The sequence below is a fragment of the Mixophyes fleayi genome (assembly GCF_038048845.1).
Source record: "Mixophyes fleayi isolate aMixFle1 chromosome 12 unlocalized genomic scaffold, aMixFle1.hap1 SUPER_12_unloc_2, whole genome shotgun sequence".
Classification (NCBI taxonomy): Eukaryota; Metazoa; Chordata; class Amphibia; order Anura; family Limnodynastidae; genus Mixophyes; species Mixophyes fleayi.
Genome location: NW_027445896.1, coordinates 715,058 through 741,522, shown reverse-complemented (window position 1 = coordinate 741,522; position 26,465 = coordinate 715,058). Strand labels below are relative to the sequence as shown.

The window sequence follows — 26,465 nt, the reverse complement described above, 5'->3', positions numbered from 1 at the left end:
TATGCAATTACATGACCAGTGCTGTGAAAATAGATAAAGAAAATTAAATTTAAAAAAAAAAATCACATCTACGCCCTAGATTCTTTCCATAGTTAGTTTTGTGCAATTAGTGCAACCCCAGAATAACTTCTGAATATGGGAACAGCAGATGTGTTCTTGTCCCCTTCAACATTTGAAATAGCTACAGAACAAGGAGCAATGGTATAATTATTCTATATATATAAATGTTACTTGTATATGTATACATTATATATGAATTTGTTACCAAGCAAAAGCATTTAAAAAAAATAAAAGAGAACTTCTTTATAACTGGTTTCTAAATGATTTCCCGTTCATGCAGTCTGTCTACAATTATTAACATATATTGGAGTCTTATTTACTTTCGTTTCTAGTCAGTTACTGAAACCTGGAGTCTTATTTACTTTCGTTTCTGGTCAGTGACTGAAGCCTGGTGGAAGGAGTGGAATCAGTAGAAAGTTTAAACCGGAGAAAAGTGCATCTGTGAATGCTTGTGGTAAGCTCCTGGTAGCATTGAACTTGTACTCGGAGCACCATGCAGGTCCCAGAGCTGTTAGCTGGGCTTGTCTTTAGTTCTTGCATTGCTTCAGGTGAGTAAAACTTGTATAACTGCCTTTGAGTGTTGTACCTCAAATTGTTTTTCCCAACAGGATTTTACTAGTAAATGTTCCTTTATATGTGATCAGGAATTGTAAAGTAGTGTACGGAATGAGTCGAGTTTGTTTCAGTAAATGCTGTAGCCTACTCTTCTGGAATTTTCGGGAGACTCCCGAATTTCGGACTCATAAGACAAGTCAGGAGGCAGGAACAGAGGCAGTGTTGCACAGGAAACAATACTTTAGCACTGGCGAGTGGAAAGCCAAGCCTGACATAGAAGAAATGATAGAGAGCGAGAAGTTTACTGAAATTTAACCCCCTTCCTGACATAACTGTTGGTTAGTGATGAAGAGTATATAAATAATTTATTATTTTATATCTCATTTTATAATATATATCAGATTTCAGCCATAGTTGAATTAGAAGGTGACTAGGCACAAGGCAACGGGACGCGTTCTTTCTCTGTGGCAATGGTCAGTGATGTCACTAACCGCCGAGGCCATAATGAGCTTCCCTATTTATAGGAGACACTGACACCCCTAAGGTGCCGGAGCATTAGGTCTTACCTTGCTACAGCATTCTCCCACTAACTGGTTCCTGACTCCTGTTTCCTGACTTGAACCTGTGACCTTGGTTTCTGTATTTGACTATTCTCCTTGGATCCTGATTTTGTCTCCTATACTCATCTGGCTCTGACCTTTGGCTTCCCATGTCTTCTCTTTGGATATTGATTTGGCACAATGCTCCTGTTTGTCTTTTGACCTCGAACTGTCTGACCTTGCTATTTCACCAACCAGCCTCGCCAGGGACTGACTCTGAGAACCTCAACCTGCATGCCCCATGCAGCGAAGCCCATACCTCCTTGTGGTGGTCCCTGGTTAACACCGGGGTCGCGTTAGACTCCACGCCTATTTGTCCAGTTGCGTTAACTACTGGCCAGCAGCTACCACCTCACACCTTGTTTCATGACAGAGGGAGATCGGAGGGTAGTGGTTTTCCCATTATGAGACAATACAAATGGAATGGGAATCCCCACCGGTATTTTAAAGTGTTCTTGCGGAGTTCATATGTGAGAGATTTTAGAGCGCTGGATTGTTTTAAGGTGTGCCGTGACAAATCTTTAAAGATTTGTATTTTATTGAAGTTGATTCCATTGAGTTGGAGCATCTTTCTAAGAAAATCTTCTTGAAAAAAAATTGTAAATTAGTTTATTATTTTGAACATAAGTTAAATACTGACTGTTTTTTCATGTAGCACACACATATCAACTTTAAATTTCAGTGTACAAATAAGCTAACAAGTATTTGTGTGCTACATGAAAAAACAGCCAGTATTGCACCCATTGCATTGTAACATGGTTTGTTGGGTATGCAGGCTGAGTGGGAGCACAGTTCTACAGTGGTAGCTCTAGTGTCAATTTGTCTCCTTTCTGTCCATTTCTCCTCATTTCTCCCTTCCGGCACCCGTCCTCTTCTCAGACCCCCTCAGCTCCCAGCATCCATAGCGCTGACGCGCTCACTATGAGCGGCCGGCCGGGAGCAGGAGAACAGAGGGCAGGGGCTTCCCCAGTGCTGGAGCTCCGTCGAAGATTCAGAAGCGGGGGAGTTTGGGGGTGCGCAGATCTCGTCCTCTAGAGTGGGCAGCAGCGCTGCCTAGCCCTGGAGAAGGTCTGTCTTTGTCAGGGGCTAATGGTAGGCAGAGAAGGGGATCTTCTTCCCCCTCTCTCTGTCATGATCAGAGCTTCTATGGTGGAGCCCCATACTCCTCCTCTTAGAGGTGGAATCCCCCAGGCTCAGCATGACATGAATAGTTTGGAGAGCCTGGCTACATCCTATATTTCACCAGTGGGAGGACAATCTCACCCCTAGGCTTTTCATTTAAATGATAATTCCCAGAGAGACTGCAGTTTCACTGTCTCTACTCCCTCTAGCCCTTGGCTGAATTCTAACATTGCAGTCATTGATGTTCCACATAATAGAATGCCCCCGTCATACCTGAGGGTAGGATGAAAGATAGGTGTCGCCCAATATTTACTCAGAATGCAAGCTCTTTTTCAACGATATTAAACTCCCATAATCCACCTCCTTCTTTGTTCCCTGTGCAGTATCCCTGCTCCCAAATATCACTGGTTACCTCGGCAAATCTACCTATACCTTCATATGTTAGCCCTGCTGGCTTGGGTGGTTATGCTCCCCCGGTTTATTCTCAGGGTGGCAATTGGCAGCCAGCATCAACCTCTCTACCCACCACCTGGCCTTTTACAGCAGCTGCAGTGAGAGAGCCGGTCTCCGCTGCTCCATCAAATTGGTCACTTCCATATCCTTCTCCCACGCCAGTGGTGAATACGTTCCCGTCCCAGAATTGGATGGCACCCTACCCCCCTCCTTCCAGTGAATTTTGCCATTTGCCCCTTATGCTGCCATTCCCCGGCCAGTAGGTATGCCGGCTCCAGACCACCATTATCTTTCCCGTTTCCCATTGCCAGACAAGAGCCTTGGCCATCCCCCTGCTTCAGGTTTCCCTGCTGTCAGCACAACAGCATTTCCTGTTGATCAGAACTTACCGATTAGTAATGTTGTAGGTAATGAGAACCCTGCGGTTATTGTGGATGTGGCTAATTTGTCATCTGTTTCAGTGTCTCAGTTTTCCGGTGAAGGCGAGGGCGCAGCGGTGCAAAGGACGGCCTTGGCAACTGGGAGTTCAACTCTTCGCTCGGAGGTGTTTGATGCATCTGCGCCAGGAAGAGAGGTAGCAGCTGATCCACAAGTGTTGCCGGGGACATCTGGTCAGAGTGGTGAGTGTGAGTCTATTACAGCACACGATTCACACACACATAGCCCTCCACTTTCTAGCTCTAGTGATGACTCAGAGAGTGAAGGACAGGGCTGACGCAAGCTTTTGATGATTTTAAAAGAACATTTAACAAAACATTATTTCCTATAGTTTTGTCCCTGGAGCTCTGGTGCCACAGGCTAGCAAGCCAGAATGTAATTTTCTGGTGTTATAATCTGCCCTAGTGGTTAATATTTTACGCAGGCTTGTGTTAAAATGTTTGGAGTATGATATTATTTTCCAAGCTAGGCAAGTCCCTGGTGAAGTGAATGTTGTCGCAGATGCGCTCTCATGTTTCCAATGGCGCCGCTTTAGGGAACTCGTTCCTACAGCTCAATTAACCGGCATTCCTTGTCCTTCTTCCGCATGGCAGTGGGTCGAATTGGGATGATCGGGTTGGCAGAGTCGTCTCTTGCTCAATCTACAAGACTGGCTTATCAAGCGGCCTGGCGGCAGTGGGAAGTTTTCTTACGTTCCAAGCCCACAAGTACTTCAGGTCAGGCAGAGGAGATACTAGACTTTATGTGGGAGAAATATAGAAGTGGTTTGAATAAGTCAGCGATGGCTTCAATTTTAGCGGGCATATCCTTTATGTCTTGATTGCATTATAGATTAGATCCCACTAGAGGTTTAATAATCTCCAAGGCCATGAAGGGCTGGGCTAAGCTTTGCCCCACTGTGACTGATTCTAGGCATCCAATTACTGTCCTTTTACTTAAACAGTTGATAGGGTCTCTTGCGGAGGTAACTTCAAGCGCTTATGAGACTATATTATATAGCACAGCTTTTTTCATGGCATTTCATGGAACTTTTAGGATTACTGAGCTGGTAGCAAACTCTAGAGTTTCTATAGGTTCAGCCTTGTTGGCGAAACACACTTTAGTTTCTAGTACACATGTTTCAGTTAAGATTTTGCACTCTAAGATGGACCAATATAATAAAGGCCATTGGGTTACCTTGCCCGCTAACAACGATACAACCATATGCCTGGTGGCCTTGTGTGTTAAATTGGCAGAGATACGTCCCAGAGAGGGTGACCCGTGGTTGGTTCACATTGACGGATCACCACTTTCAAAGTTTCAGTTTTATTCCATTTTTAAAAGTGCGGTCCAAAAATTGGTAAAGACTCGAAATTCTATGGGACCCATTGTTTTCGGATTGGGGCAGCTACCGCTGCAGCCATAGAAGTGGCTTCTGCCCCTGTTATTAAGTCTTTGATTCGCTGGAAATCAGATTCCTATAAAAGATATATTAGACCGCATTTATATGGTTTTGTTTTTCTACCTTTTTTCCTCTCCCAATTTCCTTCCCACCATCCCTCCCCCTCTTTCTTTTCCTTCTTCCCTCCCTCCCTTCACCGGTAATTCAGGGCAGAAGCTGCTTGTCATCTTAGCAAAGGGGTGAAGGGATTTTCCCATTTTTCCTACAGATACAGGCCTGATTAGTGGTGAGCTTCTCAGGTTTTATGGGTTTTTTACCTTCACTTGAATTACCGTTCCTACCCCTCCCATTTTAATGGTGTTAAACCTGTTTAGGTTGGTACCTTCTTTCTGTTTTCTACTAATAGGAGTTAAACCGTGTTAGGTTGGTACTTTATTTCTTATTGGTAAACCATAAACGGTTGGTCTCCTGCACTCTGTGTTATAGTGTGAGCCACATGTGGTTGGTCCATATTTTAAACATCCCTCTAGCGGCAGTAAACCTTATGCATGGTAATCTACCAGTTAAACTTTTATAGGTTGGAATCTCACACCTCATTAGTTAAGTCGTTACAGGTTGGAATCTTAGTCCTCTACAGTTAAACCTTGATAGGTTGGAATTCACCATCACCAGTTAAACCTTTACAGGTTGGAATCCCACTCCACATTAGTTAAACTTTTTTATGGGTTGCAATACCACTCTTCATTAGTTCTCCACAATCAAACACATCAATGTTATACTTGGTAATATACACACACTATATTGTATAATAATGAAGACACAACACTGCCCTGGAGCATGGAATTCCAGTGGATCAGAACCATGTATTTCTCCATACATGAGAGGTCTGTGCTGTTCCAGGTGGGATGTGAATAAGGGAGACTGAACTGTCTAATAGGTCCAAGTTTAGATAAATGATGGGACTGGGACCTTGGGAGAGGGCTTACCCAGGTGGGATCTCCCCCCCCCCCCCCCACAATGTTATTTATAATCCCTTCAGCAGTGGGCACAAGAAGAGGACGGGTCTGGGACCTCCCATCCCAGGCAAGCTCTTTAAGAGCAGGGTCTAAGCAGACAGGCCGTTTTGTCTTTCGCCATTGGAGAAGGACAGCATATTACCTTGGATGCCAGGCCAGAGACCAGGACTGAATCCAGTATCATAGTTGGGGCTCCCATTTCTCCTCTTCTTCATCTTTTTCAATTCATCCTCTTTTTTTTGTTTCATCCTTTTCCCTATCGTTCATAATTTACAACCTATAACAGATAACATAACCTTACCCCCAGACACAGGTCAAACTTGCACCAGGTGGCCGGATCTGGCAGTCAGGAATCAGTCATCACTTAGGAGGAGCTCATTACAGAGCAGGGAGGACAAGGTGCAGGCTGATGTAGATATGGCCATCAGGCCCCTAGTTTCATCCAGCTGCTTTTCCAGCCCAGAAGCTGCGAGCATGGACAACCAAGTCCAGGCCAATATTTCAGTAACCACCAGACACCTATTGTCATTTGTGTTGTTGCCCTAGCCCTAACCCTACCCACCCGCCAGTCATCCCTATATCTCCCAACTGTGGGTAGTTTGCCAAAACAGGGAGGACATTGATAATATTTGTCTATTTCCAGGAACATTGAACAATGGAGGTGACAGTGTTAGAGGAACAGCAAAAAGAAGCAACAAGGAGGAAAATAGGCACAGTGGACAAACAATCCAGGGTGAAAAGCCAGCGCGCTCAAATGATGGTGAAACGGGTGAGTTAAGAGATAGAGAATGTGCTAGTAAAACTACAAAAACAAACAAGTTTTGGCTGCGCTTAACGTTCATGCCAAATCAAAATCAAAATATATATTGAAACAAAAACAAATATACTGCAGAAACCCAGTACAACAGAAATATATAAATTTTAATTTAATAAGAAACATAATTATCAAGCAAAAAAATCATTCAAAAGAAATCTCAGCAAGGAAGTAGCTAAAAAGCCAACCAAAAGTATTTAGCCACTGAGCGGTACCGGCTTGTGTAAGGATCTCCAGACTGAGATAGTAGATATAGTATACGGAACTTCCTTGACGGGTTTCAGTACAAACAATGGTGGTTCCTTTTGAAGGCTATGTTCATTACAAAAGTCCCGGCATTTCAATGAGTGCATCCAATCAACAGAGTTCATTCATCAGGCAATCGATGAGTAACAAAGAGTGTCATAATCCATGTGATAATAAAGTTATAGGTCTATGCTATATATATATGAATAATGAAATGGATTCTAGATACATTATCCAGTGATAATATAACCTTTCTACTATCATGGATCTGGCTAGTGAAGAGTTTGCAGTAAATAAAGAGTTTGCAGTGTGCAGGACAAAGGTGGGCTCAGCCTTTTTAACACACGGAGACCGCTACCCCCATCTGAGTTCCAATTTAATGCTGTTTTTAAAAGATTCATACAAGAGATGGTACATACTTGTTTTGCATTGGAGCTATGACAGTGTAAATTCCCATCCAGCAGGGGCTAATTTTATATCAGGTAATGTAGTCTGGCTATTCACTACATAGTCCATGGTTCGTTTTATCCAGAAGAGAAATAGGCGGACCAATGTGGATGTATTTTTTGTTTCTTCTTTTCTCTGTATCACCACTACCCCAATGTTAGAAGTTCACTATGTGCATGCTTTTTTACAATCTTCCATTTAATTTCTATTGTTTCACTGTCCAATAGCAGAAGTGACTACTGCACGAAGCTGATGTCAGAGGTAAAAACAATACTTTAGAAACCATCTCTTTAGCTTGTAGTCCAATGGGTGAAGCCACCACCGGAAATTGCGGGGCCTAGTACAAATGTAACTGGCAGCCCCCCTCCTTCCTTCTCACACCCCACCACCATTCTTGAATTATCCCGTAGCCGACATTTGGCTCCCCCCTCCCCTCCCCACCTGTTGTCTCCAGCAACCCCTTGTCCCTGGATCTGTCTAACCCCTGCAGTAGTTTCTCACCTCTCTGATTTTCTTCGTAATGGCTCCTTTCGGCTGCTCTCCATTAACAGGGTTGTGACATAATTTGTTACTTCAGTGAAGCAATAGGGAGTAGGGAGCCAGGCGCCTATCTGCACTGTCGTGACTCTCTGTCCGGGATCCTCTCTCTCAGAAGAGGGGTGGGACTAGAGCAAATGTTAGCAGCTCTGGCACCCCCCACGTCTTGGGAGTGGAAGCAGATGTGCTGCCTACATTGGTGTCCCACTGCATCATCCCTTAATTCGGCACGGAGCACCCCCAAAATCCTGATGGCTGCCCTGCCAATGGGGGTTGCCTTAGACTAAGTACAAGGTATATGCAGCATTTATGATGCATCACATTAAAGAACAGAGTACTATCCCTATATATACAGCTACACTCGCACCAGAGTCGCTCTGGTAGGTCACAGCTTGGGTGGTGGTTTGCAGTTGCCTTCAACACAACTGGAATTTCAATCTTGATACCTTTTTGTTATGTTAAAATACAGTAGATGGGAGTACAATTATTTACTGCTGCAGTTATGATAGTGTTTTGCAGAACTGTGGATACAGGGTATACGGGGCAATTTATTTCGAGGGTCCCTGTTCTGTATCCTAGTTGCAGTTTTATATGACAATTAGAGATTAGTGAAATTTCTTTCTATTATCTTGTTACAGATACCAGGCCATATTTTCTCCTGGTCCCATTCATTTTACTTTTAGGATTGATCGTATTGTTCATAATCAGAAAGGCAAGAAAAGGTAACACATTTTTTACTTTAAATTATAAAATAAATATGTCTGCACTGACTGGTACTTAGCTGCCACTGTTTGCTTACATACAACCCATCTATGTATGTGAATGAATAATAATGTATATAATATAAGTAAACAGATATGGCGCTTATACTCTAATAAATTAGCAGAAGCATCATAGTCAATTCAAAACATATAACTTCTATACAAGTCCCGAATTTTATCAAACTCAAGTCCAAAAATACACTGTCCAAAAAGAGAATATCCTCAATGTTCATATATTCCGAATTTTTGATCCATATGAAGATGATATAAATCCAGAAATTTATTTTCCACCAATGTTCATACATATAAATAGATGGAAAAATCGCATTATCATAGGATAAAAAAATGCAATCTACCACGATCAATTGCCGTATAACATCCGTGTGGTATTAGTTAAAATTAATCACCCCCATGTGTGACAAATCACTTCCCGCTAAGTAATACACTTACACATGGAGGATTTCTGATCCAAATGATGGATGTAAAGCACATGTGGAAATCTTCAATAATGTTCACAGTATTCTCTGAGTATTGTCTCAAAAAAATAAAAAAGGGTGCTCCACATAGTGTATTATCTTAATAAAATCTCTTTAATATAGTACAACATAAGATCACATAAAAATATTATCAGAGGAAAATCGCTGATGGTCCCGATAAAGTTGGACTCTTACCTTATGTGGGATGGTATTAAGCGTGTAGGGAAACCTTTCTGTCCCTCTCCACAGATCGGGTAGCCGGCTGGTTACCACTGCACACTCCACAACACTCGGGTTTGAATTCCTCACAGTTCAGGAAATCTGCCGCTTTCCTCTCAGTTACCTCCTCTGCCAACGCGTTTCAATTTCGAAAAATCTTTATCAAGGCAGTATAGTGACAATTCAATCAACAAGTTTTAAAAGCACTACCATCCAATCATAACTTTCCGAATTAGCATAAAGTTGCTATGGTAACCCGTCCGAACTCGGGTTACAGTATGCAAAACAATACGGATACTTTTAAATGTCCTCATACCTCATTTAGATAAAACATACTTAAAACATTTCAGAAATTATGCATAACGGACAAAATTAAATTGCAATAATATACAAACATAAAACTTTTGCATTCCATGACAATGTACTAATTCAGAATTTGCATGAAGTAGCTATGGTAACCCGTCCAAACTCGGGTTACAACATCCAAAAGAAAATCCGGATACTTTTATATATCCCCATGCCTTATTAGAAATAAAAAAAACATGCTTCAAATGTATCGGACGTTATACAAAATAGACAAAAATAAATTGCAGTATATACAAACATTAACCTTTTACATTCTATAATGATATCCTTCTTCCCAATCCTTTTAGTATTCAATCATCTCCCTCTAAAAGGGTAGACGAGTGAATATTATTTAGACCTATACATGAAAAGGATGAGGAGATACTGATCTAGTTGATGTCAAATGTCTTAAATACATCAGAGAGTTCCTAAATAACTTCCCTCCCATTCTAACATTCCGGATTATCGTATGATTGCCATGGTGACCCGCACATTTTGGCATTCAACATTAGAGAACCTGAGACATATATATTCCCACATTCTAATACAGATATTTTTAAAAAAGTGATTCAATCTCTCATGACTCCACAAGATTGACCGTACAGGAACATTTGTAAGGGGGGTAAGCAATACCTTACTGACCACATAAAACGTTATGTAAAAAGACTAATCTTTACTTTATCATCTGAGACTCTTTCATAGTCTGAGACTCTTTTATAGGAACCACTTGACTTCGAAGTCCGAATTCAGACCCTTCAGGGTCAGGGTATCCATTAAATAAATGAACTTCATTTCCATCTTAGCTAATTCACCCTTTGATTCTTTTTTCCTCCAATCCCCCCAGATCTTTTTGAGACCACAGAAATATCTAATTGATGAAACATTACACTCATGTTCCTTTTTACAATGCAGTGATAAAGAATGTAACTCATACCCTTTTCTAATATTCCTTATGTGTTCTGCCCAACGTTTGTTTATTGCATTCACATTCTACCAAATAATTGCAATTATTAGTATTGCATGTAATAAAATCTTATAAACTACACCGGTGGTATTGGATTTAACTTCCATCCATTTGGTGATTTCAGATTTTACATTCCTGCATACTATACATGAGCCGCATCTAAAGAAACCTTTGGACTTATTCACTAAAATATCCTTTAATGTTGGTGCTTTTTTATACACAAAACCAGGATGTTCCTTTATACAGTCTTCCAACTCCCCATCCTTTTTCAGAAGGGACCAATGTTTTTTAATTATTCTTTCAACCTGTCTTTAGTAAGGATTAAATTTGGTGATAAATGGTATACCTAATTCCTTTTAGATGTTCTTCTTACTAATACCTTGATCTAATTTAGATATAAGGGGCCTGAGTCATTAAGGCAAGCAAAGGAGTAAATGTTCTCTGGGACAAACCATGTTACACTGCAAGGGGTGCAAATCAGTTTATTATTTTGTACATAAGTTAAATACTGGCTGTTTTTTCATCTAGCACACAAATACTTGCTAGCTTTATTATTACATTGAAATATAAAGTTGATCTAGGACATGCCCTACCCAAACTATAAATCTGCCTCACATTTTAAATTTACCTCCCCCTCCAATACAACATGGTTTTGCCCAGGTGCAAATGTTACTCCTTTTTTATTCTTTACTCTCCTTAATGACTCAGGCCCTAGGAGTTTCTCTCTTTCCATATTTTGGACTTTTTCAATCGCCAAATCTAATTTTTTGCTTTCATATCCTTTTACTACAAACTGGTTCTTTAAATTAAGAGCTTGTTGTTTATACACTTCCACTTTGGTGCAATTGCGTCTCATTCTTTGGAATTGTCCTATGGGAATATTCTTAAGCCAATTTTTATAGTGATTGCTATTCACCGGGATGAAAGAATTAGAATCAGTTGGCTTATTATAGTTTTTAGTATACATTTTTCCTTCTTCTATGTATATATACAAATTCAAAAAGTGTATCTCCTGTTGGCTGATGTCAAAGGTTAAATGAATATTATAGGGATTTTGATTTAATGAGTCACAGAACTCTGTTAAGGAGGGTATGTCCCCTTTCCAGATAAAAAATATATCATCTATAAAACGGTACCATGAGACCAGATTCACCCCCGCTATGGGGTCTATCTTAACCTGATGTTCCTCCCACCACTCCATGAACATGTTGGCATAGCAGGGGGCGAATCTGGTCCCCATGGCCGTGCCTTTCAGCTGTAAATAAAAATCTCCTGAATACCAAAAGTAATTATTACTTAATATAAATAATATCCCCTCCAAAATAAATTATTTTAATCCTTCCTCCATTTATGACAAATTAAGAAATTATTCAATTGCCTGCAATCCTTGGTTATGATCGATAATTGTGTACAAAGAGCTCACGTCAGCGATAACTAACGTGTAGCCCTCCTGCTAGTAATACATTTGTTAAGTAAGTCCATGGTGTCTTTTAAATATGAATTCCATGAATTTCTGAAGATGATAATCTATATATTGTGATAGATTTGAGGTAATTTACTCTGTACCAGCCACAATAGGTCTTCCAGGGGGACAGAATGGATCCTTATGGATTTTTGGGAGGGTAAATCTAGTTACTGCTGACGTGAGCTCTCTCATACCTAAATTAGATCAAGGTATTAGTAAGAAGAACATCCAAAAGGAATTAGGTATACCAGTTATCAACAAATTTAATCCTTACTATAGACAGGTTGAAAGAATAATTAAAAAACATTGGTCCATTCTGAGAAAGGATGGGGAGTTGGAAGACTGTATAAAGGAACATCCTGGTTTTGTGTATAAAAAAGTACCAACATTAAAGGATATTTTAGTGAAGAGTGTAACTTCTAAACCTCAAAAAATATTGAATAAGTCCAAAGGTTTCTTTAGATGCGGCTCATGTATAGTGTGCAGGAATGTAAAATCTGAAATCACCAAATGTTGAATGCCAAAATGTGCGGGTCACCATGGCAATCATACGATAATCGGGAATGTTAGAATGGGAGGGAAGTTATTTAGGAACTCTCTGATGTATTTAAGACATTTGACATCAACTAGTTCAGTATCTCCTCATCCTTTTCATGTATATGTTTAAGTAATATTCACTCGTCTACCCTTTTAGGGGAAGATGATTAAATACCAAAAGGATTGGGAAGAAGGATATCATTATAGAATGTAAAAGGTTAATGTTTGTATATACTGCAATTTATTTTAGTCTATTTTGTATAACGTCCGATACATTGGAAGCATGTTTTTTTTTTTCTTTCTAATAAGGCATGGGGATATATAAAAGTATCCGAATTTTCTTTTGGATGTTGTAACCCGAGTTTGGACGGGTTACCATAGCTACTTCATGCAAATTCTGAATTAGTACAATGTCATGGAATGCAAAAGTTTTATGTTTGTATATTATTGCAATTTAATTTTGTCCGTTATGCATAATTTCTGAAATGTTTTAAGTATGTTATATCTAAATGAGGTATGAGGACATTTAAAAGTATCCATATTGTTTTGCATGCTGTAACCCGAGTTCGGACGGGTTACCATAGCAACTTTATGCTAATTCGGAAAGTTATGATTGGATCGTAGTGCTTTTAAAACTTGTTGATTGAATTGTCACTATACTGCCTTGATAAAGATTTTTCGAAATTGAAACGCGTTGGCAGAGGAGGTGACTGAGAGGAAAGCCGCAGATTTCCTGAACTGTGAGGAATTCAAACCCGAGTGTTGTGGAGTGTGCAGTGGTAACCAGCCGGCTACCCGATCTGTGGAGAGGGACAGAAAGGTTTCTCTACACGCTCAATACCATCCCACATAAGGTAAGAGTCCAACTTTATCGGGATCATCAGCAATTTTTCTCTGATAATATTTTTATGTGATCTTATGTTGTACTATATTAAAGAGATTTTATTAAGATAATACACTATGTGGAGCACCCTTTTTTCTTTTTTTGAGACAATACTCAGAGAATACTGTGAACAATATTGAAGATTTCCACATGTGTTTTACATCCATCATTTGGATCAGAAATCCTCCATGTGTAAGTATATTACTTAGCGGGAAGTGATTTGTCACACATGGGGGTGATTAATTTTAACTAATACCACACGGATGTTATACGGCAATTGATCGTGGTAGATTGCATTTTTTTATCCTATGATAATGCGATTTTTCCATCTATTTATATGTATGAACATCGGTGGAAAATAAATTTCTGGATTTATATCATCTTCATATGGATCAAAAATTCTGAATATATGAACTTTGAGGATATTCTCTTTTTGGACAGTGTATTTTTGGACTTGAGTTTGATAAAATTCGGGACTTGTATATAAGTTATATGTTTTGAATTGACTATGATGCTTCTGCTAATTTATTAGAGTATAAGCGCCATATCTGTTTACTTATATTATATACATTTTTGACTTTGTTATGAAGTATCCACCCAATACAATGTATTTACTGGTGGCATATTAATGAATCATTTCATGCAATAATGGGGCTGATAGCTAGTAACTGTTGGGTTTGGGTAACGACCTTCCAAGCCTGAAAACACACAGCCTGGCAATGTCTACCCAGGTCTGCTCTTTCACTTTTGATACAATGTTTGGTCTGTAAAACGTTATTAGTGATAAAGTGGCACATTAAATATGGGGACTAAATCCATGGATAAATGGATCCTAACCCCAGTAAACAAATTGCAGTCCCTGTCTTAAGAAAACATGGTCCTAATTCCTGCAGGACTTAGCCATTCTACCACCCATTATTATGTAGGTTATGACCATTTGGGATTTTATAAAGATTGGTGGGGGTGGCAGGTCAGAGTATATATGTAGCACTTATTATGTTTATTACAACAATCTGATGTTATCCACAGGTTACGAGAAAATCGTGGAGAAAATAAAGATTTTGTTAGAATGCATCAGAAACATAAAACGTCACTGGCAAAGAGGTGGGAAAGAGTAACAGGGAGTGAGTAAAGGGCAAAGTAGCGAACATCAAATAACCAGAAGGTCCTTGTGGTCATAGCTTGGAAGTCATCATCTATTTCGCCAATTTTCGGGATATTTTATAAAAGATGAACTTTGGATAGAGGTAGTATTATCCATTTTGGAACGGCATACATGCACTTAAATTACAGCCTATAATATATAATATTTGCAAGCACTTTCATTTGATATTTTACTTGTGCTGTATTAGGGTATTTTGAAGAACTGTATTTCTTGTGTCCGATATCTGTATTTTCAATGTTGTTAAATATTTGTTATGTTGTCATTAATTCTTAATGCATTAAAAATAGCACAAAAAACCAATATTCTTCTAATAAAATTAATGAGCGCATTCACTTTTCCAGGGCTCTTCTTTATCTTTATATCATTTTCTTATTGGAACAGTCTATATTTCTATATTATAGCTTGCCTTTGACTGCACCCCTTATACACTTTGTGGTGTATGTTGTTTGAGCTGTTATTTTATTAAGAACCTGGAGGCTGTTTGCATAGTGTAAAGACTTTCTGCACATGCCCATAAAAACAACCACGCACGTATACTGATGTCAAACCTTTGCTAGGTCTGCCGGACAGTATAAAACTGGGGTAAATAACATTAAGCTCTGACGTGTATGTGCTGCAACAGGATATTTCAAATTTAAGAGACTTTGCTGATCTGTTTGATTGCGAGACCATTAGAAAACTCCCTGTCACATATCACACGTGATTGCTGCAGTTAAAAAGGATGGTTCGGTGCGCATCTGCATTGACCCTGTGCATCTGAATAACGCTCTGATGAGATCGCATCACCCTCTGAGGACCATGGAGCATGTCATAGCCAATGTGCCAAACGCAAAGATATTCACCCCTCTGGATGCCAAGTGCGGGTTCTGGCAGATCACATTGTACAAGGAGTTATCCTTACTCAATACATTTATTAGATTTATGACACCTCTGGGCAGGCATGCCTTCCTCCGAATGTCCTATGGCATCTGTACTGGCAGTAAAGTGTTCCAACACAGCATGGAACACCTTTTTGAGGGATAGCCTTGTGAAATCATCTTTGATGACATCCTCGTGTGGGGTCGCACCAATGAGGAACATGACATGCGCCTCCGAAAAGTCCTCCTCAGGATTCTTGAGATCTACATGCGGTTAACCCCATGACAAGTGTTGTTTCAGAGTTACTGAGGTCCCATATGTCGGCCAACTTCTAACATCAGAGGGTGTCAAGTCGGATCCAACCAAATCATGGGCCATCCAGCAAATGCCCAACCCCACAGACAATCTGAGTTTGCAGCGATCTCTAGATATGACAAATTACCTTTCAACATATCTTCCGCACAACAGTGAAGTCACAGCTCCGCTCCACCAGCTTTTGCAGAATGTCGTTGAATGGTGTTGGTTGGGCTGTCATACTGATGCTATTGCTCTCCTCAAGGTTATGATCACTTCTAGCCCAGTGCTCTAGTTCTTTGATGTACATGTTCCCGTGGTCATTTCAGCTTTTGCTTCCCAGCATGGTCTTGGTTATGTCTGCTTGCAGCGCAACAAACCCATCAATTATGTATCCAGAGCCCTTACAGACACTGAGTCACAATACGCTCAGATTGAAAAATAACTGCTTGCCCTTGTATTTGCCTGTAAAAAGTTCCACAAGTTCATCTATGGACGTCCAGTGGTGGTTAAAACAGATCACCAACCACTGATCACTATTCTCCACACACCTATGTACTGTGCTTTGGCAAGTATCCAACAGTTCATGCTCAAGCTCCAAAGGTACCATCTCGATGTGGTGTACAAGTGTGGAAAGGACCTCCATGTAGCTGATGCTTTATCACATGCTCACCTTCCAGACTCAGGTGTTCCTGATGCTGACGATGACATGGATGTTATGGAGTTTCATGTCCTCTCCTCCCAGTGCATGGAAGAGCTGTGTGACGTTACACTCAGGGACGACTTTTGCCAACGGTTGTCGTATGTCGTCCTGCTTGTTTGTCCGTCTTCCTCCAGGGAATTGCCTTGTGACCTCAAGTCATTCTTTGCTTTCCTGGATGAGGTAACTATCTCAGTGGGCATCCTCATGTGTGGTCAGCGGTTTGTAATTCCATATTCTCTCCAAGGATTTTATGCCCAGCAGGCCCATCAAGGGCACCTCGGGCGGGAGTCCACTTTGCGACGGGCTAAGGATGCATTGTCCCTCTATGGCTGTTGACATTGAATGGGTAGTCTCTGCTTGTGCCCCCTGCAGTGCTCTACGGCACCATCATAACAAATAAAGGCTCACTCTCCATGAGGTACCTGAACTACCTTGGTCTATCGTTGCTGCAGATCTTTTTGTGTGGAGGGGGAAAGGGCACCTTGTGTCAGTGGACTCATATTGGTTCGAGATAGACTAAAGTGCCACAGTCATTAACAAAATAAAAAAACACTTCTCTACCCATGGTGTATAACGCAAGCTGTTCACTGACAACACCATGCAGTTCATGAGTGGTGACTTCCAGTCATTCACCAATGAATGGGACATCTCATTTGCACTATCATTCCTACCACCAAAACCAAGCTTACACCAACCATTGAGACCAATGTGCATAGTATTTTGGAGAATTCCAGATTACGGATCAAAGCCAATCGCGACAAAACCTCTCATCAGTTGAGACCTTTGTCCCTTAGGCAGACCGTTCACATCCAGACCCCAGTCAGCTTTGAGAGAGTCGGGACTGTGCAAGGATCCTCCAGCAGGCCCAACAGTTATGTGGTGCAATCCAACGGTGCTTTGTATGAGCGCAACAGGCGTCACCTCCTGGGGGTGTGTGAGCCACCAACCCCACCCCACGGAATACCCTCTGAGGGTGTCAGAACACCTATCAATGTGGACAATGGGTCCTCTGAAGCAGCATCTATTACAGAACAGAACAGTCCTATACCCCTGACCAATAGTGAGCCCTGTTCAAGGACACATCACTTCCTCCTTTCTTTATCACAAGGTCTGGTAGAATCTCCAGGCAAATACTATATCCCAGGACTTTGTTATGTAACTTTCGGTATTACAGTTCATGTGTACTTTTATTTGCACACTGTTCCCACATCCAACACCTGTCACACTGTCTTGAACCTACACACCTGCTGATCGTTAATTTGTTCTAAAAAAAAAGGAGGATGTAGGTGTATGCTATTTGTGGTTGGCAGAAGTGACATCACTGCCATCCACTTGCCATTCAGAAAGTGCTGGCTGACGGTAATTACCTGGCAGCCATCTTCAGTTCTCAACATATACCACACAGTAAAGACGTGTTCTCAAAGTTCTCCAGCCTCTTCTTCTTGATGTGACAGTTCTACATCCGTGGTCAGCCGAATGCATATCCCAGTCTTCCTAGTGATTGCTTTGATTTCACACAACGTTTCTGGTGAGTAAAACTCGTGTAACCGGCTATGAGTTTTTACACTGTGTCCCAGCTTAGATGTCCGTAAGATGAATTGCTGGTTTGTTGAGCTGAGCCTCTTTTTTTTTTTAACTGGTTTGCACTTTTGGCAAGATATCAGAGGTTAAACTATGTTCTGCATATCTGTAGTAATGTAAACAGCTGTCACAGATATATATCGTGCACAATTCCTTTTGCAGACAAGCCAGTTTGTTCAGAGTCTTTGGCCTTTCACGTCCTATCTCTATTATTCCGTCGCAGTTACTTTTTTACTTGTTTTATATTTTTAGTCTGTGTTCCTCACCTATATCCTTCCTCTCTCTGCCGTCTATTTGTTCTCAGGACATTAGAAAATAAATTCCAGTTTTGCAGAGGCCTTCTCTGGCCTGCAGGCTTTAATGGACGGGGCCAGAGGTAGCCTAAGAGGTTCTAGATAGGTACAAGGGATACCGGAGTCCCTTTATAGTTCAAAATAACAAACTTTATCAGTAAATAACAAAACATGACAGAAGTGGTATTGTTAGTACATTAAAATGTATAAGGGCCGCTTGTTATAAATGTACTCAGATCAGGTTACACGTTCACATATAAGGAGTTGCTTAGTACAAACAAACATACTTTAGGAAGTACACATTTATTATCCCTAGGGGTATATAGTAAAAGGAAAAAGGTTAAGAAACTCTAGGGCACTAAACACTTAGTGGTATATTTACTAAACTGGGGGTTTGAAAAAGTGGAGATGTTGCCTATAGCAACCAATCAGATTCTATCTGTCATCTTGTAGAATGTGCTAAATAAATGGAATCTGATTGGTTGCTATAGGCAACATCTCCACTTTTTCAATCCCGCTGTTTAGTAAATCTAGCCCTTAGAAAATAAAGTGTACCATAAATTCTCAAGTTAATATTTATTGAAAAATAGTATTTCAATTACAAATAGAGATGAGCGGGCTCGGATTATCGCAATCCGAGCCCACCCGAACAGTGCGGATCCGACGGCAATCCGAGCACTGTTCGGGTATTTCCGGCGGGGAGAATCAGTGAAAGCGAGGCTGAGACTCCAAATCCCGCCGTCGGATTCTCGCGACACTCTGATTCTATAAATTCTCTCGCTTGCCGCCGCCATCTTTAGTCGGGCTCAGATCAGGGAAGAGGGAAGCTGGATATTTTGAAAATTGTTTTTTTTTTTTACACAGTTAGATTAAACGATGATTAAAGGTATTTTAATTCCAGAGACGAAGCACTACAGACAATCTAATAAGTTTGCACCCACTGTTCCGCAAAGTCACCCCTTCACTTTCCACAACCTACAAATTAGGCTTTTCTACTTACACCCATAACGCAAGAAGCCTGTTGATTTTGTGTTACAACAAGCACGTTATAATTTTAAATTGTGCTAAATATATAGTTATCAATAATACACACAATGTTATGTTTATAGAAGGCTGTCATAAAATCATAAATAGTAAATCAGGTTGTAGGCAGGCGCTGGCTGGCATGATATAAGATAAATATAAGATAAACTGACTACAAAACAATAGTAAGGTTACAGCTCAGCACCAATATTTTCGACTATACCAGAAGTAAATATCTCCTAGGCGTTATATGATTATGTTGAATGTACTTATTGTAATGTGGAATCAGTGATTGTTCTATCTGGTCTCGTTGATCTGCAAGTAAATTTTCATTGGAGTGTTACTGAGATTCTAGTTTACCATTTGGTTTAATGGACTTGGATCTGATTTACTTTGTTTCTGTATTAGAAGCAGAATCTGAATGATGGACTTGTGTTTGCTTGAATGTGTTTGATCTGTGACTCTATTCCTTGTCTAATCCCTTCATGTGTCAGTGAACCTGTAAACTGTTTTTTTGCCAATGCTTATAGTTTATCTTTGAAATGCAAGCATCCTGTGATCTAGTCCATTGCCCAGGAATGTCTTAGATCACTGATATGGTCAAAGTGTTTTCCTTAACTGAAAGAGATTTATAATTTAATTTTAATTGGATACAAGGACCCAAGGACAATTCCATCTTGCACCTCTTTTTTTTGGCATTATGTGCTCTTTGGGGCCTAGTTTTTCAAACTGCCATCCTGTCTGCCACTGCAGTGCCACTACTAGATGGGCCACGTGTTTGTGCCGCACACTTGTGTCGCTTTGCTTAGACATCCAGCTACCTTGGTGCAACCTTTTGGCCTAAAAACAATATTGTGAGGTGTGAGGTGTTCAGAATAGACTGGAAATTAGTGGAAATGATTGTTATTGAATGTTATTGAGGTTAATAATAGCGTATGAGTGAAAAAAAACCAAAAAACTGGTTTTTAGCACTTTTTATGCTTTTTTTTAAAAAAAAAATCAGAACCCAAAACCCTAAATCAGAACCAAAACCTTTCGTGGGGTGTTTTGGCAAAACAAATCAGAACCCAAAACCTCAAGCTAATCAGAACCTAAAACCCAAAACCCAAAACCCAAAAAGTGGCCGGTGCACACCCCTAATTACAAATAAATTGCATTATAAGCATGATAAGATGGGAAAAGGGTGGGGTGGATAACCTACTAGACTGCAGAGAAATAAAGGTGGCACCGGCTCCGTTATATCCAGACAGCTGGGTCCTCCCTACCTGTTGCAGAAAGATCAAGGAGATTGTTTGTTCCCTGAACCATCATCCAGCTGGAAGAGAGCAGGCAGCCAAACACAGGAAAATATGATCTGACAGCAATAGGTGTATTCATTTTTTTTGTTATATCTAACTACATGTTTATATTGTCCCTTTCAGCCAAATGTTAGCATTTATGTCTAAAACACTGTGCGTGCATGACACATTAAGATTGTGTGAAGGATAATATTGTCGATTCCACTAGTACTGTAGATATCCTATCTTATATAATACTAAAATGTTACCTAATACCGCTTTCATACTGCCGCCACGGCAATATCCCGGGTTTTTCAAGCCAGGTTTTTGCCGGGGCTCGGAGCGTCCCAGCTCAGAAACACCATTCATACTGCACCTCGGATGCGGGAATTTACCGGGTTGACCCCATTCATACTGCACAAGTCTGTGCCCTGGCAATTTGTGGGAATCATCACCAGAGCAGTTTTCGTTGGCTGAAAAATGGTGATGTCATTGAAAGGTGACTGGTTTTTTGACGCATAAAGATGATGCAAAAGTGGGTGGTGATTGTTTACCACATTACTTTTCACCCATTGATGACATCATCCTCCAGAGACAGGCAGACAGCCAATCAGCTTGTTGTCTGTGCAACCCGGGTTGAAAAACCCGGGTTGCACCATTCATAGTGCAGGCAACCCGGGTCCGACCCGGGAATTACCCCTCGATAAATCCCGGGTTGAAGACCCGGGTTTTTAGACCCGGGATTTTTGACTTGTACCATTCATACTGCACCAAGACCCGGGTCGTTTGAGCTCGCCCCGGCAAAAACCCGGGATTTTGGTGCAGTATGAATGGGGTATTAGGGCTGATTTTCACCCTATACGTCAAAGGCTAACTACTGATGATACCACGGGTATCACTGGATTTAACCCTCACTCTTTTGAGCCTTTGCATGGGAACAACTTAATCTCTGGCGCTAATAGGATGCGTATACAGATAAAATAAAAAACCTCGGTATCAATTGCAGCAACTCAGAAAGGAGATAGTGCTAGATCCCCATACATATATAACAAAGAAAAATAGAGAGTTGCGCAGAATCACCGAATAAATGTTTTAATATCGTTGTAACAAATACATACAGATATAGCCTATAAACAATAAAGGCTACATATAAAAGATAAAATGAATGGAATAATGTGCACATGCACATATATTACCTTAAATTGACACATATAAAAAAAACGTAAATGGCACAAATAAAAGAAATACGTCTTGTGCAGAGTAAAAATACAACATGAGAGATGTCACATAGTTATATTTATAAAGATATATGCACTTGATCTTAGTTAGTGTAAAGGATATCCAATTTATAAACCATAACAATCGGAAAGATGTCCGGACTAGTTGTTATATGAGAAATTACAGAGATGATATTTATATAGATCTGATCCACTCTTGTATAGATATATTAGAGAGCCGGTAATCATCCGCTCATAGTGAGAAGGAAAGTTAACTCCTTTATACGGCTGACACATATATAGACCCCTTAGAGACTGGTTATTCCTATTGCTGGAGCACTTGGTAATAATAACCCGTTCGGTAGATCTTCTTACCAACTGTGCGGCTGAAATAGAGATAAAGTCAACATACCTCCGGGAATTAGAAAATCTAGTGTTGCTCCCAGCTCTCCTTGTTAAGGGTCAAATGAATGTATTAGAAGGGTTTACCTTCTCCTCATTCGCGTGGTTCACAGCTCTCAGAGTGTTGTGATGTATTGTAACTCTTCGGTGCGCACCTCCAGAAGATCCAGACAGGATACAAGTATCAAGAGAAAAGTTCCGCTTGTTACCAGGTTTCACCAGCATATGTGAGCTCTGAATAGTCCGAGTGGTCCGGGCAGCATAGGCAAAGCGACGCGTTTCGTCTGAAACACAGATTTTTATGCAGTTTTGATGTCAGGATGGTTACTGTATTTGCCACCATACAGATTTCACACTGTTTCTTGAGACCCTAAACACCAGCAAGCCATGGACCAGCCAGTTTCCCCAGCATTAGCCTTCTAATTACCAAGTGCTCCAGCAATAGGAATAACTAGTCTCTAAGGGGTCTATATATGTGCCAGCCGTATTAACGGTATAAAGGAGTCAACTTTCCTTTTCACTATGAGCGGACGATTACCTGTATGTATTTGTTGCAACAATATTAAAACATTTATTTGGTGATTCTGCGCAACTCTCTATTTTCCTTTGCATAGGAAGCCGATTTAACAACTATTGCAGAAGTACTTGTAACTCTAAAACAGGGCCCGATTATCCATTAGGCTGACTAGGCTTCAGCCTAGGGCCGCAAAATTTTGGGAATGCAAAATTGTGACATCTGAGGTATTAATTGAAATTAATTTTAAAATATAAGAGAGTGTAGGTGACCCTTTTAAAAAGCCAAGTGGAGCTGAGTTTCTTTAACACAGGATCGTAAACATTGGTGGTCAGGGGGGATGGAGTGCTTGATGGAAGCAGGATTTTAAATTAAGGACAAGTTTTATCTTCCGCATATTAGCCTGGCGTGGGGGAGCTATAAGCGTATTAGCATTTATTTAGTACATTCTACAAAATGATAACTAGAATCTGATTGGTTGCTCCAGGCAACATCTCCACTTTTCAAACTCGCCGGAAACTCGCAGCTTAATACATTTACCTCCAAATCAGTTAAGCTTCCTGCTTTGGGCCAGTATCGCTGAGGCAGCTGTGTATCCCTCAATACCTCCAGCGTTATATGCTTAATATAGATTGTGGCTATAAGTGACATCTTATTACTGCAGATTGATAAATAGGCCTATTGTTTATGTATAGGTGAATAACATTCACATTGGTTACCCATATTGTACAGCATTTTGTATTACGTTGGCGTTGAATTATATTTAATGTGTTGCTGGTATTGTTATCACTTCTTTGTCACGCCTAGTGTATTTACATATGACATGTAACAGAGATTCAGGGGAGATACAAAAAGCGTCTGTATACTAGAGACACTCAGGCTCGGTTTTCTGAAAACCAAGCCCACACGAAATTAGGGGATCAGAGTAGTAGAGTACTTTCGCACGTCCTAAAATCTGAATCGAGGCAAAACGTAATTGTTGCGTTGTCGGATCTCGCAGGTTTTGGACTCCATAAGTACCTCCTCCCCAGGAGATCCAGCGCCATTGCTCACACAGAAACAGGGGTAGCAGTGTTCTTGTCACTCTCCATTTTCCAGTGACATTGCTCAGTACCATTGCTCAGTGCCATTGTTCACACAGAAACAGGGGTAGCAGTGTTCTTGTCACTCTCCAGTCTCCATTGACATTGCTCAGTGCCATTGCTCACACAGAAACAGGGGTAGCAGTGTTCTTGTCACTCTCCATTTTCCAGTGACATTGCTCAGTACCATTGCTCAGTGCCATTGCTCACACAGAAACAGGAGAGGTAGCAGTGTTCTTGTCACTCTCCAGTCTCCAGTGACATTGCTCAGTGCCATTGCTCACACAGAAACAGGGGTAGCAGTGTTCTTGTCACTCTCCATTTTCCAGTGACATTGCTCAGTGCCATTGCTTATACAGAAACAGAAGAGGTAGCAGTGTTCTTGTCACTCCAGTCTCCAGTGACATTGCTCACACAGAAACAGGAGTGTTCTTGTCACTTACAAAAATTGACTGGAAATGACTAGAAATTAATGTGAGGTTAATAATAATGTAGGAACAAAAAAAAACACTTCTGCCTCACAGCGCTGGGGGCATGAGTTTGATTCTTGATTTTGAATTAGAAGCAAAAGTAAAGGAGCAACTTTACACCTGGACAAACCATGTTACAATGCAAGGGGTACAAATTAACTTTTTTTTTTTTTTCACGCAAGGAAAATACTGGCTGTTTTATCATGTAGCAAACAAATACTTGATAGCTTTATTTTTACAATGAAGTTGATCTGACATGCCGTATCGCAACTATAAATCTGTCCCTACATTTTAAATTTTCCTCCCCCTATAATGCAACATGGTTTTGCCAGATGCAAAGTTACTTCTTTGCTTTGTTCCTAAGTCAAAATCAGGCACCATGGCCTTATCTGTGCGGAGTTTGTATGTTCTCTCCGTGTTTGCGTGGGTTTCCTCCGGGTGCTCCGGTTTCCTCCCACACTCCAAAAACATATTGGTAGGTTAATTGGCTGCTATCAAATTGCCCTTAGTCTATCTCTGTCTATGTGTGTGTGTGTGTGTGTGTGTGTATGTTAGGGTATTTAGACTGTAAGCTCCAATGAGGCAGGGACTGATGTGAGTGAGTTCTCTGTACAGCGCTGCGGAATTAGTGGTGCAATATAAATAGCTGCTGCTACTGATGATGACATAAAGGTGGATACTGCCAGGGGATAATATATTTGGCATTAATTGAAAAAAATAATTTATGATTAAATTTTTTTTTTCCGATTTCAGTCTCTTCTAGCAATAAATATGACTGTTGCCCCACCTAGCTCCATGGGAGAAATGTAAATAAACCTTTTTCTATTAATTTACTTAGTTTTGCAAAGGAAGTATAGCAGGAAACTCACACAAGGCTTTTATTTCCATGCCTGCAAGCATCAAGTGAGCAGAATTGGGGCCTCCAGAGCGATAAGTAACTCACCGACATTGATAGCTTTCATTGTGGTAGCTGTGTTCCTATTACTGCTACCCCACCCTTTTTCTATATCCCGCAAAGCCTCAATATATGCTTAAAACATAATTGCCAACTCTCCCGGAATGTCCGGGAGACTCCCGGAATTCGGGTAGGTCTCTCGGGCTCCCGGGAGAGCAGGCAAGTATCCCGCATGCGGCAACTTGCTCGTCAAAATGGTTGCGATTTGCGGTGGATCGCGTCATTTTGGCCCCACCCTCGCAACAAAACAGCATTTTGTCACGTGGGGCAGGGCCAAAATGACCCAGTTGACCTCGCCCCGCCCACCCTCCATCCACGCCCTCCTGCCCGGGATCTCCCGGAATTAGCTTTGAAAAGGTTGGCAAGTATGGCTGAAAATCTAATAAAATGTTCTGTAAGAAAATAAATGCTTCATGCACAGGAAAAAAAATCCCTGCCTTTATTTTAAGAACTCAAGTTCAGCTGCAGAATCCCGCACATGTCAGAGGAAGCCCTACGCTATCACTTTATCACGACTGTTTCCTTAACGTCTCTGCTGGTACGTAGAAGGCGTTGCTTTGCGTACAGGGAGTAGGAAGTAGCAGCAGGAAGTGCTATGTACGAGCCTCATGGTCAGCCGGATGCATATCACAGTGATCCTAGCGATCGTTCAGATTTCACACAGCGTTACTGGTGAGTACAGCTTGTGAATCCGGCTGTGTGTTATGACACCGTGTCCCAGCTTACATGTCTGTAAGATGAAATACTGGTTTGTTGAGCTGAGCTAAGACTGAGCCAAGGCGGTATAGCAGGGGTTAAATGTTCTGCATATCTGTAGCAATGTAAACAGCTGTCACTGGTATACCTTGAGCATGGCTTCCTTTTGCAAGACAAGTCAGTTTGTTCAAACTTTGGCCTTTCATGTCCTGTCTCTATTCCCCCGTCGCGGTTACTTTTTAACTTGTTTTACATTTATAATCTGTGTTCTTCACCTGTATCCTTCCTTTCTCCGCCTTCTATTTGTTCCCTGGACACCAGAAAATAAACTGAAACTACAAGTCCCAGCCTACCCTTTCAGCAATAAGCTGCTATATATTGGAAAAGCATGCTGGGGCTTGTAGTTTCACAAAGCTTTAAACGAATATAGTATGTAGGTGTTAATTTGACAGTGTCTTTACATAGATTTTGACGGCAGATAAGAACCACTTGGCACATCTAGTCTGGTTATTTATATACCTCTTTAAGTTATATCCTTAGCAAGATTAGGTAAAGAGCATATATTAAAAATATGAGATGATTGAGAGGAAAGTCTAATTTAGTTCAGATGAACTCAG

General features: G+C 40.8%; 2 protein-coding genes across 7 annotated transcripts in view; both read left to right on the top strand.

The window, feature by feature from the left end:
- LOC142112083 (SLAM family member 5-like) overlaps positions 1 to 26,465 on the top strand; it is a 346,313-nt gene that overhangs the window by 260,003 nt on the left and 59,845 nt on the right. The gene's annotated exons all lie outside the window — the stretch shown is intronic.
- Positions 1 to 26,465, top strand: part of LOC142112075 (uncharacterized) — a 97,809-nt gene that overhangs the window by 32,705 nt on the left and 38,639 nt on the right. The window contains exon 1 of one of the 3 annotated variants that reach the window (XM_075193919.1): positions 17,739 to 17,866. The exons of 1 other annotated variant lie outside the window; for it this stretch is intronic. In XM_075193919.1, the coding sequence (XP_075050020.1) occupies positions 17,815 to 17,866 (52 nt within the window). In that variant the 5' untranslated portion in view covers positions 17,739 to 17,814. Of the gene's footprint in view, positions 1 to 17,738; positions 17,867 to 25,664; positions 25,825 to 26,465 lie in introns of those variants that run through there. One more of the 3 variants, XM_075193921.1, reaches the window with a different exon arrangement.